A 17,154-nucleotide genomic window follows, 5' to 3' on the forward strand; every position below is an offset into this window, starting at 1 on the left:
AAGAAAACAAAGAAAGAAACAAACAAAAAAGGTTCTCGGCAGCTGTTAGGGACGTTTGAAAATCACATTGAAATCTGTTAATCATGCTGACATTTATCTTTAATTTGAATCAAAGACGAAGAAAGGGAACAAACAAGACTCAGAAGCTGACAAGAAAAAGCCACAGCTTACTGCAGAGTGGTTGATCAACAAACATATGTGACCCCTGCACCAAAATTCAAATTACAACCTTGACTCATTGGAAAGCAGCAAATGACCACAACGGCAGCGTGATTGCATCTTGTCTTTGAATTTAAAAAAAAAAAAAAAAAAAGATTCACTACAACAAAACAGTAGAACTGAACTGCTGCAAAACTAAAAGCCATGTGGGCAGTTTTCTGTCACCAAAACATCATCTGTAATATTGAATTTGCAGGCTTGTGTGACTCATAGAGCAACAAATTCATGCTTATTTTTAAAACCTGACAAGTTCGAAAGGTAACAGATGACAGGCAGATTAAAAACCTATTTAGCCATTGTGCAGAGCACACCTGAGCACATGCATGTTTACGCCCACTCACATAGAGATGAACACATTTATGATTTCTATGGCACATGCATGCTTGCACACTGATGCTACACAAACTGTTGTCAGGTCACAGTGAAAGGGTGGCGTGTGAGCCGCGGGGTTGCACAGAGTCATGCAGAGACACATGAGAGACTGGATGTATGTAGGTAGAGGCAGAGTTAATGTAAGGCAAGAGGCAGAGAAGTTATGATAATTGATATGATTGGGCCAAGTTGGTGACAGCCATCAAATTGGATTTGGGCAGCAACAGGTTTTTTTGCTTCCATTAAACAATATTTTGTTACAGAGATACTTGCTTCATTTTTAAAGTATTAGTTTGACATTTTGGGGGGAAACGTTTATCCATTTTCTTGCCAAAAGAAAGAAAGATTGATAGCACTCCAATGTGAAATATGAAGCTTCAGCCAGCTTAGCTTAGCTTAGCTTAGTTTAGCATAACGACAAGTTGCAGTTTCATGGGGGATAGTCCATGTGTTGGACTGTCTTGCTCCTGACCAAAAAACTGTTGATCCTCTTGTTCTCAGTCTTTATGCTAAACTAAAGCTTCATATTTACTGTAAAAAAATTAGTATTCTTGTATTGTATTGTATTCTCTGAGTATACTCTCAGCAAGAAAGCAAATAAGCATATTTCCCAAAATGTTGAACTATTCCTTTAACTTGTTAACCATTAATCATTTAAATTTCTAGTTAAAAAAAAAAAAAAATCATCGTACAAAACAATTCCCCTCCACCATGATTATATGATTTAGGCATCAAACACAAATCAGTTTTCTTTGATTATAGTCAACACATCTATAATTGAATATTAAGTGTAAGAGCCACGCTGTTTTTATTAGCTAATGAATAGAAATCATTTTACCAGGTACTGATTCAGGTGGAGATTTTCCCCATTTATTAACTGTTCTCCACATTCCTATGCAGCTGTTTTGGGCCAGGCAAGCTCCAGCTGGAACACACATGATTATAATGTTATGAGACAATGGACAGGCCACTAAAAAAGAGAGCTGGCACAAAGGCTGATACATTTTGATGGATTGCCAGTGAACAGCTAGATAATATGTTTATTGAGGCTGTGACAGAATCGCTGTTTTCATAATTCAGGGCGATCCGTCAACACGGCAGCGAATGTGTCTTTCAGTTTTTTTCTATCTGCATGCCTGTACATCTTTTACTTCTCGCTCCTTTTCTAACTTTGTCTGAAACTACAGCCTTTCATATCGCTAAAAAGACAGCCCAAACAGATTTGACCAGGCCTGATTCTCTCTCTCTGAAACAATACGGTCAACTCATTTCATTCATCGTAAAGGTCTGTGAGTTTGTTATCAATGCCACTCGTTTTCTTTGCAAATATAAAACCTCAATAAAAGCCTTTTAACTGTAACAATAACACAGAGTATATTATATTTCTTGAGTATATTCTTGTCTTGGTCATGCATTCACAATGAGGCAGGTCATTACACTAGGTGCACACATTATGAATCAAAATGGTCAATTATAATTTTTGGAAGTATCATCAACAAGCAAAACAGATTCTCAGAGAACAGAACATTTCCAACTTGCTACAGACAAATCGCAGAGCCCAACAGAAACATTAAAGTGGTATAAAAAAAAAGAAGAAGAAGAAAGAAACACATTTTTTTTTTTTTACAGTACAAAAATTGGCACAGTATTCTTTAACCAGCGTTGCTGTGTCCTCCAGACTGGTTCATAGACCTATGAGCAAAAAACCCTGAGAGAGAAGACAGAGGGAGAGACAGAAAGACAGACAGACAGACAGAGCGACAGAGACATAGAAACAGAGATGTTACAGTCATTACTCATCCAGCGAGCAGCGGCTTTGATGGCCAAATGTGAAATTCAAGTGACAATCCACACAGGAACCATCGTCTGTGATGCATTATGTTGGTGCTTAATGAGCCATAGTGGCTATGTAGGGCCCTTGTTTTGCTCTCATGGCAAGGGTATATGAAGTGTCTAATCTTGAATATGCACAAATAACGACGGAAACAAAAACAGAAATGGAGCAGAGCCACTCGCTTTCACTCTAATCCTGTTAGTTTAAAGGCCCCTTCTCTATGGGTTTCTATGGTTACCCACTCTGTTTTCATCTGAAACTAGGGTCGATAACACATTGTCGTCGCCAACAACTACAGGTTGCAGATTGGAGTCGGATTTATACAAATGTCTTTTGGAGATTGAGCTGCTCTGACGGTTAAGATAAATATCAATGGGCTGTGCACTTTCTTTTTTTTTTTTTTTTACTAAAACATGAGCTAACCAGCTGGCAAATTTGAGATTTGAGTGGCAAAGAGGGATCTCTGGTAAAAAAAAAAAAAAAAGATGAATAAACAAGAAAACACATCATAGATCTTAAGCATCCCACACAGTTCAGCGATGTTGCAGACGAGACAACTGAATGATCCTGTTTTTGTGTATTGTGTGTAGAAGCCATGCCTCATAAAAATCCACTCACAGACAGACAATGAACGAGTGAATGAATGCACCAATGAAAGAGAGGGAGAAAAAAAAGATGTATGAATGAAGGAAAGAATAAATGAATGTAAGTATTTTCTGCATTCATTGGATGCACGAGGTGCTATTCAATCTGTCAGTCAGTCCATCTAAACATTTAAGCAAAGAACTACTAACTAGATGTGAATTTTTCTGTAGATATTGTGTCCCAACAACTAATAATACTGAATTTAAAGGTGCCTGGTGACCTCTTGACCTTTCTTTTACCACCATCATCAGGCCAAAATATCAATTTCTATGCAGAAATTTACTGGGTAGCTTTCATTCTTACTTTCCGGAAGAGAAACATGCGCAATTCATGACACTCTGATTTCTTTTTGTGCCACCCAGAAGTCAAAATGTCAACACTGTACATAAGAAATCTCATAACCTGGTAAAAACAAATTGTCATGAAATTTACTGAGTGCACATTGCCTGTAGGATAAACAACAGGCAACTGTATCCCTCTGACTGACACTTTAAAAGCTCGACCAGAAAGAATTTTTATACCGCCAGAACAAATTGGCCTTGGGAAAAAAAAAAGAGGCTTCGGCGCTTTTATAACCCCTTTCACCGTAGAGGTATGGTGCTCTTGAAATGCATTTCCTACTGATTGGAAAATGCTGGAAACTGGAGACACAAAACACTTACTCATCTGAGTCCTTTTTGCTCTCCTCAATGTAGGCGATGGACTCTGAACGAAGCCGGTTGGTGACCTCATAGGTGCGCAGGGTGACACCAAAGATGTCCTCATGGTAGCGATTCTCATCCTGATAACGGCAGGATGGTGAGAGTTAAAAAGAGAAGGAGAGAAGGGAGAGAATATATGTGAGATGGATCTTGTCTAACAGTGAATGAAACAGAAACAAATCAAGGACTCTTAGTTCACAGCAGAGGTCTTACTAGAAGGTCTTTAGAAACTTCTAATTACGCTGCTAATAGACCACTCTTCTCTGTATCTTTCAACTGTCTTTAGAGCTTCCCTTCTTAGGCTCATTCCTCTGTTCAAACCCTGTATATGCTGCAACTAATATCATCACATGATATGCAGGATTAAAAATGTATTTTCATTTTTTGTCATATTAATTTTCTTTGTGTACTGCTGCATGCTGAGATTTTGCATTGTGACGTCTTAGATATACTGACAGTCCATGTCTGCAGTCGTCAGATTTTACAGATTCACTGAACAGTTTTTAAAAACATCCATCCAGTCCATTTGTACACTACAAAGGTAAGTGTGTTAATAGTGTGCTTGGTGTCGTGTTTCATTATTTTTTAGCCTTTTACCATTGAGTTCACGGATGAAAATAAGCCAGTGGGCGGTGTTTTTTTAACCTTTATTACTGTATTTCAGGAAACGCTGACTCAACATGCCTTCTGTTTTTCAACAGCTTCATGCTCAGCACTCAGTTAGACACATGCATGTGAAGAAGCTGCTCAGTAGAACCGAAGTCTTCTGCTGTTGGTCGCTGAAGAGCTTTACATGTTCAGCTAGGGTTGACTGTATCTCTCAAGGGCAACACCATTTTCACAACTCATCTAGGGCTCAAACAAGTGACTTTCACTTCCCTGACACTACCGTCACTCCAAGCTGTTCAGTGGGGTTTAGAGGAACATAATGGTGACAATCTTGGACAGTGAATTACACTGCTTGCTCCTCTCCCTTACCCGAAGCTTGCTGATGAAGAAGCCAGCATCCTCCAGGCTCATGTTGCCCTGCTGCTTGATAATTTGCTGGACAGTCTTGAGAACATCTCCGGCCATTGTAACATCCCCACACACGTAGATGTGTCCTCCCTCCTCTCTCAGGCACTGGTACACCGTCTCTGACAGCTGCTCACGCAGTACATCCTGTACATATTTCTAGAAGAAAGGCACGGGAAGAATGATGAGGATGTGCATGAAGAAGTCAAATGTGCGAAAAGGAAACAATGTGGGAAAGGAGATTATTGATAATAAAATGAAGTAGAATCTGCAAACTGCAGGCTTAAAATCTGTTGTGCCAAAGGACTAAATAAAAATCAAGAATGGAAAATTATATTTTCTACATTCTGTTCTTTATAGACTAAGTTATTAAGCATCATTGCAAAGGTAATGCAATCAATCATAATATAAGAATCATTCAGAACAGCAAACGAAGCAGAGACATAAATGTTACGAGACTATAAAACAGAAAATGTAAGACATACAGTATTACCTACAAAAAACTACAGTATAAAGTCCTCACATCAGTTGGAGTGAGTGTACATTTCAGAATATAACCACAGCAGTTTTTATTCAGCCCTTTCTGTGCTGTAATTTCATTTCAAACCCACACAGCAGTCCAAAGAGAGTTGTGACAAGCTGAGTCATCCAGAGTTATGAACGGTTTAGTTTGCTTGTACCTTTGGTTTGCCGGGTTCTCGGGAATAGGCCGTGTAGAGCTCCTTGAACACTTGTTTGTTCTTGGCCTGGATGGTCTCCTCCTTGTAGATGTGGTCCATCTCAGACTGCCGACAGCCAAACACCAGGATCATGGGCCATGACTCGATCCCTGAAGGAGACAGGCAGAGTTATTTTACAGATGTAGAAGTCGTGGGCTGCTGTTTTGTCTATTGAATAGACTGCATTTATATAGCGCTTTTACCCATTCACACACACATTCATACACTGATAGCAGGGGCTGCCATGCAAGGCGCCAACCTGCTCATCAGAAGCAATACAGCACTCTTTTTTTTTTTTATCAAAAGCGCATTACAATGTTTCTAATGCTCACACACACACACTCGTACACCAGATTTATTATCTAAATTTATTATCCAAATCTGACATGGATTAGATCCAAATTCCATCATTACTGAGAAAAGCATATGACAGCAATTTAAGTGAGGATAAGTGCATCAGCTTGTCCTAGATCTTCTGATGATCAGCAAATTGAGGATTCTGTCTGCAGGTTCATGTGCAGCAGTGAAAATTCACTGCAAAGCCCAAACCTTGTAATAAAAAACACATACCAACCTTTGTGTTCAAGGTCATATAGTCTCTTTTGCCAGAAGCTTCTGAACGGGGCGATACCTGTACCTGGACCCACCAGGATACAAGGTGCATGGTGGTCTTTGGGAAGCTGGAATGATGGTGCACTAAAACAATGCAATAGAAAATAAATCAAGAAGTATAAATGAAGTAAAATAATATCCTACAATTAATCATTTGCATGACACAGCAGAGATTCATCTCCTACAAAATTCCTTGGAGAAACATTGTGATATTCACCTTCGGACAAAACATGGCACCATCTCCCCCTTCTCTATCCTGTTGAGCCACGATGAACACACTCCATGGTGGATAGGTCCCTCTCCATCTGAAAGGGGTGATTACCAAGCAAGCACTTTACCTTTTTCTCTCCTCTCCTCCTCCTCCCACTCTCTTTAAGTGCAAAAACAAACAGGAGACGAGTGGCTCTAACATGTTTTCCAATTCTAAGGCCATTTCCCTCTCTCTCTCTGTAAAGAAAAATTACTGTAATTCGACTGTTGCTTATATAGAATCATAGTAATATATTTGCTCAAGTACGCATTACACATGTGAGAGAGAAGAGGTAGTGCGAGGCATTTGGTAATGCTTGCTAAATACTTGACAAGGTGGGAGTATGTATGCTAATTGCGAAGGCGGAGATATAAGAGCGTACTACACATGTACGCACTAACACTAAAACCTGAATTGCTACTGCGTTTTATATACTGTCACTTAGATATGCTTGCAATATTTCCTCTCATTTGTGTTTGTATCCATATCTCTAAATAGAATCAGTTGAGAGACACAGAGTCTTCCTGAGGTGTTTCTAAATCTATGTTTCTTGTAATTACAGTCGTGGTCCAGCTGCCTTGTGAAGCAGACTGGCTTTCCAAGATAACTTCCAATCAATTTTCTTTGAGCCATCGGAGGCTTTTCAGAGACGCTGAGTCATTTGACTTCTCGAGTCTTTGCAGCAACCTTGAAAGAGCTGCAGCACAGTGCCTTTCATCCATAACATGCATTGAACTAAAAGAAAATATATACACAGTATTTGTACTTTTTTGAGGACTAACTTATGATCCAAATACATTTCATTAGAAACCTCTGGATGTGGTTGAGTTTATTTAGCATTTTTTATTGAAATGTCAAGAAAATAGCTATTTAAACCAAACAGAATTGCCAGAATAAGCCTAATGGGAGCACTTAAGGTTTTTTCTTCCAGATAGCAGAGAAGATTGTGATATTGTAGTTACACCTAAACTCCCTGTAAATCCTTAAAGAGATACTAGCTCTTGCTCAGTGTGGCTGGAGCAGTTCTTGAACTGAAAAAGATCACCAAATGAGCAGGTCCTTACCTCTGGCACGGTAAGAGACCACAGCCACGGTGAGGTGGATCTCTCCTGGGTACAGCTCTGGGGAGGAGCTGATGGAGTAGTAACGAGGCTGCAGCAGGGGCAGCTGGGTGAGCAGCAGAGTGGAGGGCATCTGGATTGAGGGGAATTCCTCCAGCACCTCCACCATCGTGGGATTATTGTACCACTTCCACTCCTCATACTCCTGCAAGCCCTAGAAGGTCGGAGAGGAATGTTTAGGATAAATGTACAGGTGGATGTTTGTTGGATTTAAATTTTGACTTGGGAAGTTGTAGGATTGTTGCTGTGCTAATAGAGAAATGGAAGTAACTGCCACAATAACAGAAGAAAATAGTGGATGGTTTCCTTTTTTAGATCTGTAAACAATTCTGACTCGAGAGCAGGAGGTAGCCACAAGCGGAGCCATTCGCCATTCACTGCCCAACTGTTTTAGTGTGTCATCACTGACATTTGGATGTGATTAATTTAGAGCACTGCCACCATGCTAAAAAAAAAAACTTTGATATGTTCCCAACTTTTGCTTTGTTCTCAAGCTGCTAATGAGCGACACTGTGCCCATTAAGGAACCTAGTGTGGTCTCCTTTCTGAGCCTGAGGCACTGTTTGAAGCCCCTCATGTACAATTAGCAAAATTTTAACAGCAAGAGCACTTTGGCCTACGGTTGTTTGACCTTGATATACAGATGGGGTTGTGGGACTTTTTAAAGACATGTATCATTAGTTTGCTTGAGATATTGTTAATAAATACACGTTTGTAATACCGTCATTTTTGTTTAATCAGTTTCTTCTTTCATGCTTTTGAAAACAGAATGCATTAAAGAAACAAACATGACAGCTTGACTGGTCTCTAATGCTTTTCATGAGAATCTTAAAAAAAAAGGGATTTGAAAAGTCTGAGAAACCCGGCTTTAGCACTAAAAGGAGCTTCAGATTTGGTTCATATAAAAATAAAAATTGATCCAGTACTGCAGTGCTGATTCTACAGTAACGTTTCCTTTTCTGAATTCAGAAGGCTTCCATCTTTTTCCTCTTGCTTCAGTGACAATGATTCGATGTATAAGCATATGAGTCACTGCTTGGCCTCAGCCAGCCTTTTCCACACATTGACAAAAATGGAGAGTGAATTGTGGGAGGCACTGCAAGGGGGAATGGCTCTGGGTTAGAGCGATCAACGGCTTTAATTTGGCGCCAGTTTACTCCTACTGTACGTATTTCCATCAGTGCAAAGTGCATCAGCTGGGCTTTCAGACAGAGAAAACTATCCACCGTATTTTGATTAAAGATGAATGTGTATGTTACTGTTATGCCCTAAACACAATGTGACTTTTTATAGAACTGTGCTATGAACAGTGTCCTAATAAAAAGTGAAAAAAAATGTCTACATACGTTTGGCTCTCAAAAGAAAAAAAAGAGAGTATATTTTTGGACATAGCCCACGCACATCAAGCCGCAAATCTCTTATGCATCTGGTCACGGACCATGCTAAGCGCTCAGTGCAGCAGCAGCTCAATAATTCTAAAGGTCAGAGTTAATGGTAATGCCGAAGTGAATTTACCTTACTGAGGATCTCTAGTTTCTTTTTGTGTTTGTCATTGGTTGCCAGAGCAGCAAACTGCTGCAGTAGCACAGGGCTCGGTGGGGTGGTGATGTCCAGGAAGTACTGGAAGATCTGGAAGATGGTGCAGGGAGGGATACGAGTCTCATCTGTCCAGTTACTGATGACACCTGCAGTAAAGAGGAAGGTCAAAGCTCCATTAATCTATTTTTAAAAATTAACAATGGATCAACTGACTATGTGGAACTTCAAAGAAATTGCAGATAAAGCTTACAGATAATTATCACCTGACTCTGCAGTTCCCCTCAGCTCAAAGGAGTGTTTAAGCATCTTTTAGCTAATTTTTGGGTTTTTTTTTATCAACCCTGGTTTCTGACGCCACTGGAGCAGCAAAATACTTCAAACCTTTTAACTTCTTCTTGTACCTGTTTTAATTGATTTTGTTGTTACTCCATTTATTAATTGTATTTATATGTTTGTTTTATTGATTGTCATCTTTCTTGCTCGACGTCATTGTAAATGAGAGCTTTGCCCTCAATGATTTTCCAGTTTAAATAAAGAGAAATAAAGAGAAATAATTCTACTGTATGTGACCTACCCAGCAACATATGGCAGACAGATAAAGCTAGTGACCAGCTGGTGAACATAGTGGAACACTGTTTTGTCAGGAAAACCAAAACAAAAGGTCAAAGGTCAGTATAAAAGAGCAGAATATGAAAACATAAAAGATTATCCATGTAGATGATCTGGTATGATAGCAGGAGAAAGCATTTTCCAGAGGTAGGCACGGAGTTTAATAAGCCATTATCCAGTATGTCATGGTAAATTTTGACTGAGCACACATACTGTGTTTAAGAAACAACTTCCACAGTGGAAAATCACACTCAAGTCATCCAGTGTCACCATTACTGTTTGCCAATATGTGGCTTCACTGAACAATTTCTGGGCAAAGACACCTCGCTAAAGTGTTACTTCATGGTTGCTGAGGCAAGAGAGACTGTTTCTAATTCATGTTTTGATTCTGACATCCTGCCCAGACTTCAGCCTGCAAAGCTCCTGATCATACGCCTACTGTATTCGTAAAGTAGCTGTGACGTCGCTAATTGCATCACCCACCCAGGGCAGTGTTCCTCTCCTCCAGGAACTCCACTTTAACAATTTGATTGACAGGTGGAGCATCCTCCAGTTTATCTATGAGAGCTGTCACCAGGTCCTCGTGGTTGCCAGGGAAGATGCCCAGATGGTCGCCAGGCTGGTAGCTCAGGCTGTCGTGGTTGTTTGTGTGGAGCCGCACAAATATGGTGGAGCGACTGTAAAATAAATCAGAGATTTAGGGAACAATGCTGCACCATTTTCAGCCTGTTCCAGTTAGTTCACACAGTAAATAGAGTGAAGGAGTTGTGATCATTTTAATATTATCTCACAAGTAAACCAAAACAGAAAAATGTGTGACACAATTTTTGCGGGAAAGTGTTTCGTGTGTCAGTGCATACTTACTTGGATTTGGGACTTTGTAAGTTTTGAGATTCTAGCATCTTTGCTCCATAAACCCTCTTCTTGTGAATGCTATATAATGCTGTTGGCAGACACATACAAAATTACTTTACATGCATATCATAAATAGATTTACATTATTTGGGGAGTGGTCTGAAATAGTAGTTTCAGTCTGACATTTTTGGGGAAATAAGCTAATTCGCTTTCTTTTGGAGAATTAGATGAAAAGATCGATGCCAGTCGCTAGTGACAGGAGACAGGAGGAAACATCGGATGGTTTCGCAGTTTTAGGGGGAGTTACAAGGTGTAACTATTTCTTGTGTACAACATCCAGGTAAAATGACTTCCCAGAGTCTTGTTATCACAGTGAGGTTGCCAGGCAACCAGAAGAGACGCTACATAGAAGCACTGAGCAGATGGATGCGGTTCCCTCTAAAACCACAGTTTGTTGTTTTTACATTTTTGTTTGTGTGTGTTTGTATGAATGAAACAAAACAAGATACATCATCTGAACTAGTGAGCTTCAGAAGTGCTGGTAGACAGATTTTTTAATTTTGAACAGAGCTAGCTGTTTGCCTCTGCTTCCAGTCTTCATGCTACGCTAAGCTAATCCTCTCCCATCCATCTCCCATTTCCTAAATTATTAACTATTGTGTATCTTTTTTTTAAATTAGTTCATTCCATATACTGTAACTAATAGAAAAATGAAGTCAAAACTGCTTTTAAAACCTGTCTTGCATCTCTCACGAGATCACTGTCCTATGCAGTGATCAGTGCTTTTGACTGTTAAAAACAATTTGTTTTTATAGATGAAAAATACAGACAACAACACATATGTTAGATGTATGAAAGTCCAGAACTAACTCAACTATTCAACCGAAATAATTCAGCCCAGCAGTGGGGTTTGTTCCTCCGCTCTCTATGAATTGTTGTGCTTGATTCCACATACTTTTAGAGACCCTTTTTTCTGTTTCGATCACGAATTGTACCTTTCATGTGTGTTATAATTTATCACATTGATTTATGCACATCAGGTAACGGAGACATTTGTCCATTTCAGACCCTGTACAACTGTTAGAACGGAGCAGCAGGTGAAGTGATGGATGAGTCACTCATCATCATCAATAACTTTACAATCCCTCTGCTGCTATATTAGCACTTATCGCCTCCTTAATACCAAGAGACCATTGATAGTTTGTTGCTCAGTTTCTACAGGATCATTGTTTACCTTCTGTGAGGGCCGGGGCCTCAGCCGTGTATGTCAAGCGGAACTTGCTCTTTTTCCAGCTGCGGTCATTGCTGATCAAGGAGTCGTTGGCCTTCTCAATGTTCACATCATCGCCAACGCAGAACACATCACAGGCAGCCTTGACATGTAACAACACAGCCATGGGAAAGATCACAACCATTATTCAAAACCTCCCTTCACAACTACAACAGCAGTTGAGCATTGGACAGGAATAACTAAGGATCTGAGAAAGGACCCTATATACTCTAAGTAGGATTGCCTCCACCATCTTAAGGTCACATGTAGAAAAACGCCTTTTTACCTTGACTGTTGGGAATGTTTCAAAGGGGTAAGATGGTTTTCTGATTTAATTCATGTTGTTGTGGTTTCACATCGAAGAAGAGACCAAACACTTGATGACATTCACAGCACACCATACCATTATGACCAACAAAATGAATTAAAACCGAGCTCAAAGAAACCGACCTTAAAAACCTTCTTGGCCCAAGTTCTGAAGGACTCCTCCTGGCCACACAGCTCATCTCCTTCTCCCATGCGTAGGATGCGCTCCCCCCCCAGCTCTTCAAAAAGCGTGTCCACAGCGTGGGCAAAGGCGCAGAAGTGTGGGTAGGCCCTGGAGCCAAGGCCAAACACTGAGAACCTAAACAGAGACACGCATTTGAGAGAGAGAGACAGAGATAGAAAGGCAGGTAGTGTTAAAAAAGATAAACATAAACATACACATTCACAGACCACAGTCACCAAAACCCACATCAGAACCTTGGCCTTTCCTCCCTCTCAAAAAGCTCCAAACATTCAAAAACAGTCGACGGGTTTTACGAATACTTTTAGATAGGTGTAAACATGAAATAGATCACTTTTCTAAGAGCAGACAAGTCATCCTTCCACTGTTTCGCTGTGAAGCAGTCAACCCACATCAGGTTTAAGTATGAGCAAAATCTCTGTGCTCTCTTCTTCTTCAACAGATCAACAAACTGTCCACTGCAGTAAGATTTGTCATCCCAACTGAGTTTTATAAGCATTTGATTCCACTTTCCTACAGTGGAGGTACTGAGAGAAGATTAAAAAGAAAATAGTATGATGATAGCATGATATAAGGCTTGTGAAAGGATCAATAAAAGTTGACATCTATTGCATTTTAAATCGTGTTTTTGTAAGAAATAAGATCAGGAAAGACTACTTGGGAAATGTTTACAGTCCTTAATCAGTGATGATAGTTATGCAGGTAAAGTTACTTATAAAACGTGTTACCTTACTTTGCCATCCACCTTTTTTGTACTAGTTGCAAAAACTTACTCTACAACTGCAGACTTGTGTAATTACTTTGGTTGCCCACGTACGAAGCTGTTGAAATATGGCTTGAGCTGCCAAGTGTTTTGTCGATAACTGCTTCCAAATGCAAGGCAAGGCTGCGGCTCTGTTTTTCGAAACAATCACATTTATATCAAGCAAACTTTATAGGTGGGCAGACAATATATAAGAAACTCAAAGACCACAAAAAAAGGAATCTGAGAATCTACATGACTTACATTTGAGTACTCGAATTATTATTGTACCCCATCTGTACTCTCCTATGTCTATATATCCATTTTTATGATTCATTATCCAATACTTCATCACTAAAATTATATGTGACTGACTGGTGAGATGTTTTTGTCCCAGTAGACATTGATTTTTGTGATTTTCAAATTAAAAGACATATGACAGATATCTTGGTTAAAACTTAATTTGGAATGTTTTTCAGACATTAAGATGACATATAACCATTATTTCAGTAGCATTACTGTAAACTTTGACTCAATGTAAAGCAGGTCCTACATGTTGATTTTGTTGACATGTTGACATCTAGACCTCTTCTAACTTGCAAATCCCCCGATCATTGCTTAATGAGATACTTTTTGGGCATTGTTAGACAAACAAACATAATCTCAGAATCTCCTCTTCTGACTATTTGATTTGATCTGGTTTGGTTTTGTGTACCTGACATTGGCGAGAGGTCCGGTGCTCTCAAAGTTGACCTTTGCCTCTGGCTCGTCGCTTGAGGACTTGCGAGTGTCAGAGTAGGACGACACGCTGTTGAAACGGACCTTGTAGCTCCTGGAAAGCAAATGTAAGCAGGGAGATTAGAAACGTGACATATAGACGCGAATGAAAAAGATGGAAACTGACATGCAAAAGACTAAACTCACTTTCTATCTTCTGTGTTGGATGTTGGGTGGCGCATCTCCATTAAGGCAGCTCCAAATTTCTACAGTAAGTAAGAAGTGCGTTTAGTAACCTGTGAATCTGTCCTGTGCTCAATAAGTTGTTGATATATAAGGTGTATACCTCTCCATTTTCAGGTGGATCACCGTTGCCAAATGTGCTGGTCACCACTAACACCAGTGTCTCATGCTCCAGGTCCACCACATCATACTCGTCCATGGACATGACCTGCAGATATCAGGGGGAAAAAACAGCATTATGCTGAGTGAATCTTAGCCTCCACTGACATGGTGTAGTCTTTATCTCGCTCTTGTTTCCTAGACACACACTCCACACGACAACTGACTTGAGCGTGTAAATTAAGGCTGAACACACAGCCGTTGGCAGAGAAGGAGGTTGTAATGACCACTCTGTCCTCGCCTCTAACGAGATGATAATATGCTGCTGCCACACAACGAGCATTCATGATGCATACCACTCAACATGATGGTGTTTGTCTGCCACGGGTTGCAGTTGCATTTCACATACACACACACGCACAAAGACACACAACCAAAGGCGTGAAGAGAAAACAGGCTTTAGCCCCACGACAACGAAGATTTGCCCCGGGTGTTTGCATCTGCCCTGCGATCCATCTACACACACCCACTCTCGATGGCACACACATCCACACACTTGCATGCATGAATCTCTTCTTGTATGATTGATCACACAGGGAAAACAGGAAGGGAAAATAAGACATGTCCTAGAGGAAAAGCACACAGTGTATGATTGAGAGCAGCGTGTTTTCTTCTGTCTTTTTTTTTTCTTAACAGATTTGCACAGCCAGGGGTGCTTCAGGATCTTGTCTTAAACTACCGCACTGCTCAACGCTTCAGTGGTTAAATCTTGCCTCTGACCCACGGCACTTTACTGCATGAGAGAAGAAGAAAATGTGACAAAGGACACACTTTCCTCTTCAACCCTCTTGTCGCCTATACTCAGCTGGCATCTGCTCGGCTTTGTCAGCCAGGCAACAAGAAAGGGGTGATATAGGAAGGATGTCTGTGAATTCCTTTTCGCTAGACGTTGATACACTGACACATAAGCTTGTGTTCAACTTTAGGATAAGATGATGCAAGGTAGGAGCAAGCGTACCTTTGCATCGAAGGCGTGCTTGAAGATTTCACACAGAGTTTTGGCGTAATCTTGCGATTTGCCTGTCTCCGTGGCAAACAGTATGGTGGCTTTTACCCTCTTCGCCATGGCTTGGCCCATGAGCTTGGCTGAAAACTTCACAGCCCTGCAAATTGGAAGAGAGGGGCAGGGAGAGTAAGATGCACAGAAAAACACAAGAAATTGAATCAATCAAGGACTAGTGATTTGAGGGCACAGCTCGCAACCTCCAGTTCCCTGCCATGACTGGAAGACTCCCTCATGCCGACACGTCTGTCTGATAAAATATCTGTTATGGAGCCACTTAAACAAGCAATGAAGGGTAGCATGGTTCACTTCAGCAGGCAGCCCACATTATGCCAAGGTAGCGGATGGATGACAATTGTGATTACCTAGCTTGTCATATCCTCGAGGCAATTACATTAATAGCAGAACACGCACGCGTACAAATGCATGCTTACACAAGCAAAACACTGACAAGGCTCTGATTACTCCCTGAGGGGTTGATTGGATGAATTTCACTGCCGAGCACACTAGCTTTATTCCCATTTGTCTAACTTTTGTCAGAAAACTGATTACTTGTTTGGCTTTAGATTATCATACACACACCCTATGTTATCCTTGACATTTAAGGCCATAATTTACCCTTGAATCTGTCAGTGCAGAGAGAAGAAAAAAAGAAACTCATTTATCAGAACAAAGCGCTGTGTTTTCACGTAATATATCTGTATGAATGCACACTCACTTGGCAAGCTTCTTGAATCCGATGGCTCTTTTCTTTGTGGGCGTCCCATTGACTCCTTTCCACACATGGGTATTCCAAGGATCAGGCTTTTGCATATGAGAAAAGAAATTAGAGTTCAGAGGTTGTCTTTGTTTAAGGTTTAAATCCACTCCAAGATACTGAGATATTATCTGTGATATTCAGCGCATTACAGGAGTTAATCGGTACAGTATGGAGAAGCTGCGAATCACTGCTTGCTGTACACACTTTCCTGTCTTGTCTATTTCAACCACAAGTATTTTTAATTTCCCTCAATGACATCCTCAACATAACTTGGCATCCAAATAGTTTGTAAACACAAGTGCACGTCTAAAGAAACACAGCATCCCATATACATATACCTGGTACTCAAAGGATGGGGTGAGGCGGTAGTTGAGCATTTCTTGGTGGAAAACCGGAGTGATACTTCCCGACATGGGAGGCACAATCCACACCCAGTCCCCAGGACAGCCTCCTCGCACCCGATACTCATTCTCCATGTGTTTCATGAAGGACTCTGTGGCTGAGTGATGGTCTACTATGGTCACTTTGCACGTCTAAAATAGGGGGCACCAACAGAAAAATATGAAGGCACTACAAATTGCAAATTACAAATTTCTATCTATGCTTACATTGGTTGTGACTCATGAATGGCAAAAAGAGAGCAGCTAACTGTGGTAGACCCAAACATAAGCATGTGAATTTAGCCATGTTTTGGGAAAAAAAGTAATATTTGTAATATAGTGAGCACACAAATGAACAGAGGAGAAGCAAACTATGCCACAGAAATGATCTCACATGTTTCTATGGAGTGAAACTTGGTCACTTGTTACCACTGTCAATCTGCTGCCATCCTCAGAAGTAACAACCAACTCATTTTTCACCACCACCACCACTACATAGTGTTAAAATCTGTGTTTGCTATTCAAAATGTTTGATATTCAAAATAACTGTTTTTGATGCTGTATTCCTTTACTTGAACAACATGCATAAAGATGCACCACCTACCTGGAAGCTGTAGAGAACGGCAATGTTAATCTCCACCAATGCCTGGTCTTTCCATAGGGAGGAGGTCTTCCTGGTGTCTAAGGACATCTTGATTGCAACCTCCTATATAATATAGATAAATAAATAAATAAATTATGACAGCGTCAATAGGAAACTATGTGTCAGTATGTCACCATACCTGATTAAGTCCTACTCCAGTCCTAATTTTGACTCGTGACTCAATAAGGACTCAAACAGATTTTTTTTTAACATCTTGAACTTGAGAAGTATATTTTAAA

The 17,154-nt window shown here is 40.3% G+C and overlaps 1 protein-coding gene across 1 annotated transcript in view; it reads right to left on the reverse strand.

The window, feature by feature from the left end:
• Nucleotides 1–1,208: 1,208 nt before the first annotated feature.
• nos1 (nitric oxide synthase 1 (neuronal)) overlaps nt 1,209–17,154 on the reverse strand; it is a 40,557-nt gene continuing 24,611 nt past the window's right edge. Inside the window, exons 11-29 of the mRNA XM_044330404.1 lie at nt 16,877–16,978; nt 16,231–16,425; nt 15,851–15,936; nt 15,088–15,232; nt 14,074–14,178; nt 13,935–13,993; nt 13,726–13,842; nt 12,211–12,385; nt 11,725–11,863; nt 10,500–10,578; nt 10,119–10,312; nt 9,003–9,172; nt 7,431–7,641; nt 6,334–6,421; nt 6,079–6,200; nt 5,466–5,614; nt 4,750–4,944; nt 3,733–3,851; nt 1,209–2,299 (exon numbers count right to left, since the gene is read on the reverse strand). Coding sequence (XP_044186339.1) covers nt 2,284–2,299; nt 3,733–3,851; nt 4,750–4,944; nt 5,466–5,614; nt 6,079–6,200; nt 6,334–6,421; nt 7,431–7,641; nt 9,003–9,172; nt 10,119–10,312; nt 10,500–10,578; nt 11,725–11,863; nt 12,211–12,385; nt 13,726–13,842; nt 13,935–13,993; nt 14,074–14,178; nt 15,088–15,232; nt 15,851–15,936; nt 16,231–16,425; nt 16,877–16,978 — 2,466 coding nt within the window. The 3' untranslated portion in view covers nt 1,209–2,283. The remainder of the gene's footprint in view (nt 2,300–3,732; nt 3,852–4,749; nt 4,945–5,465; nt 5,615–6,078; nt 6,201–6,333; nt 6,422–7,430; nt 7,642–9,002; nt 9,173–10,118; nt 10,313–10,499; nt 10,579–11,724; nt 11,864–12,210; nt 12,386–13,725; nt 13,843–13,934; nt 13,994–14,073; nt 14,179–15,087; nt 15,233–15,850; nt 15,937–16,230; nt 16,426–16,876; nt 16,979–17,154) is intronic.

The sequence above is a fragment of the Thunnus albacares genome, chromosome 2, assembly GCF_914725855.1.
Source record: "Thunnus albacares chromosome 2, fThuAlb1.1, whole genome shotgun sequence".
Lineage (NCBI taxonomy): Eukaryota > Metazoa > Chordata > Actinopteri > Scombriformes > Scombridae > Thunnus > Thunnus albacares.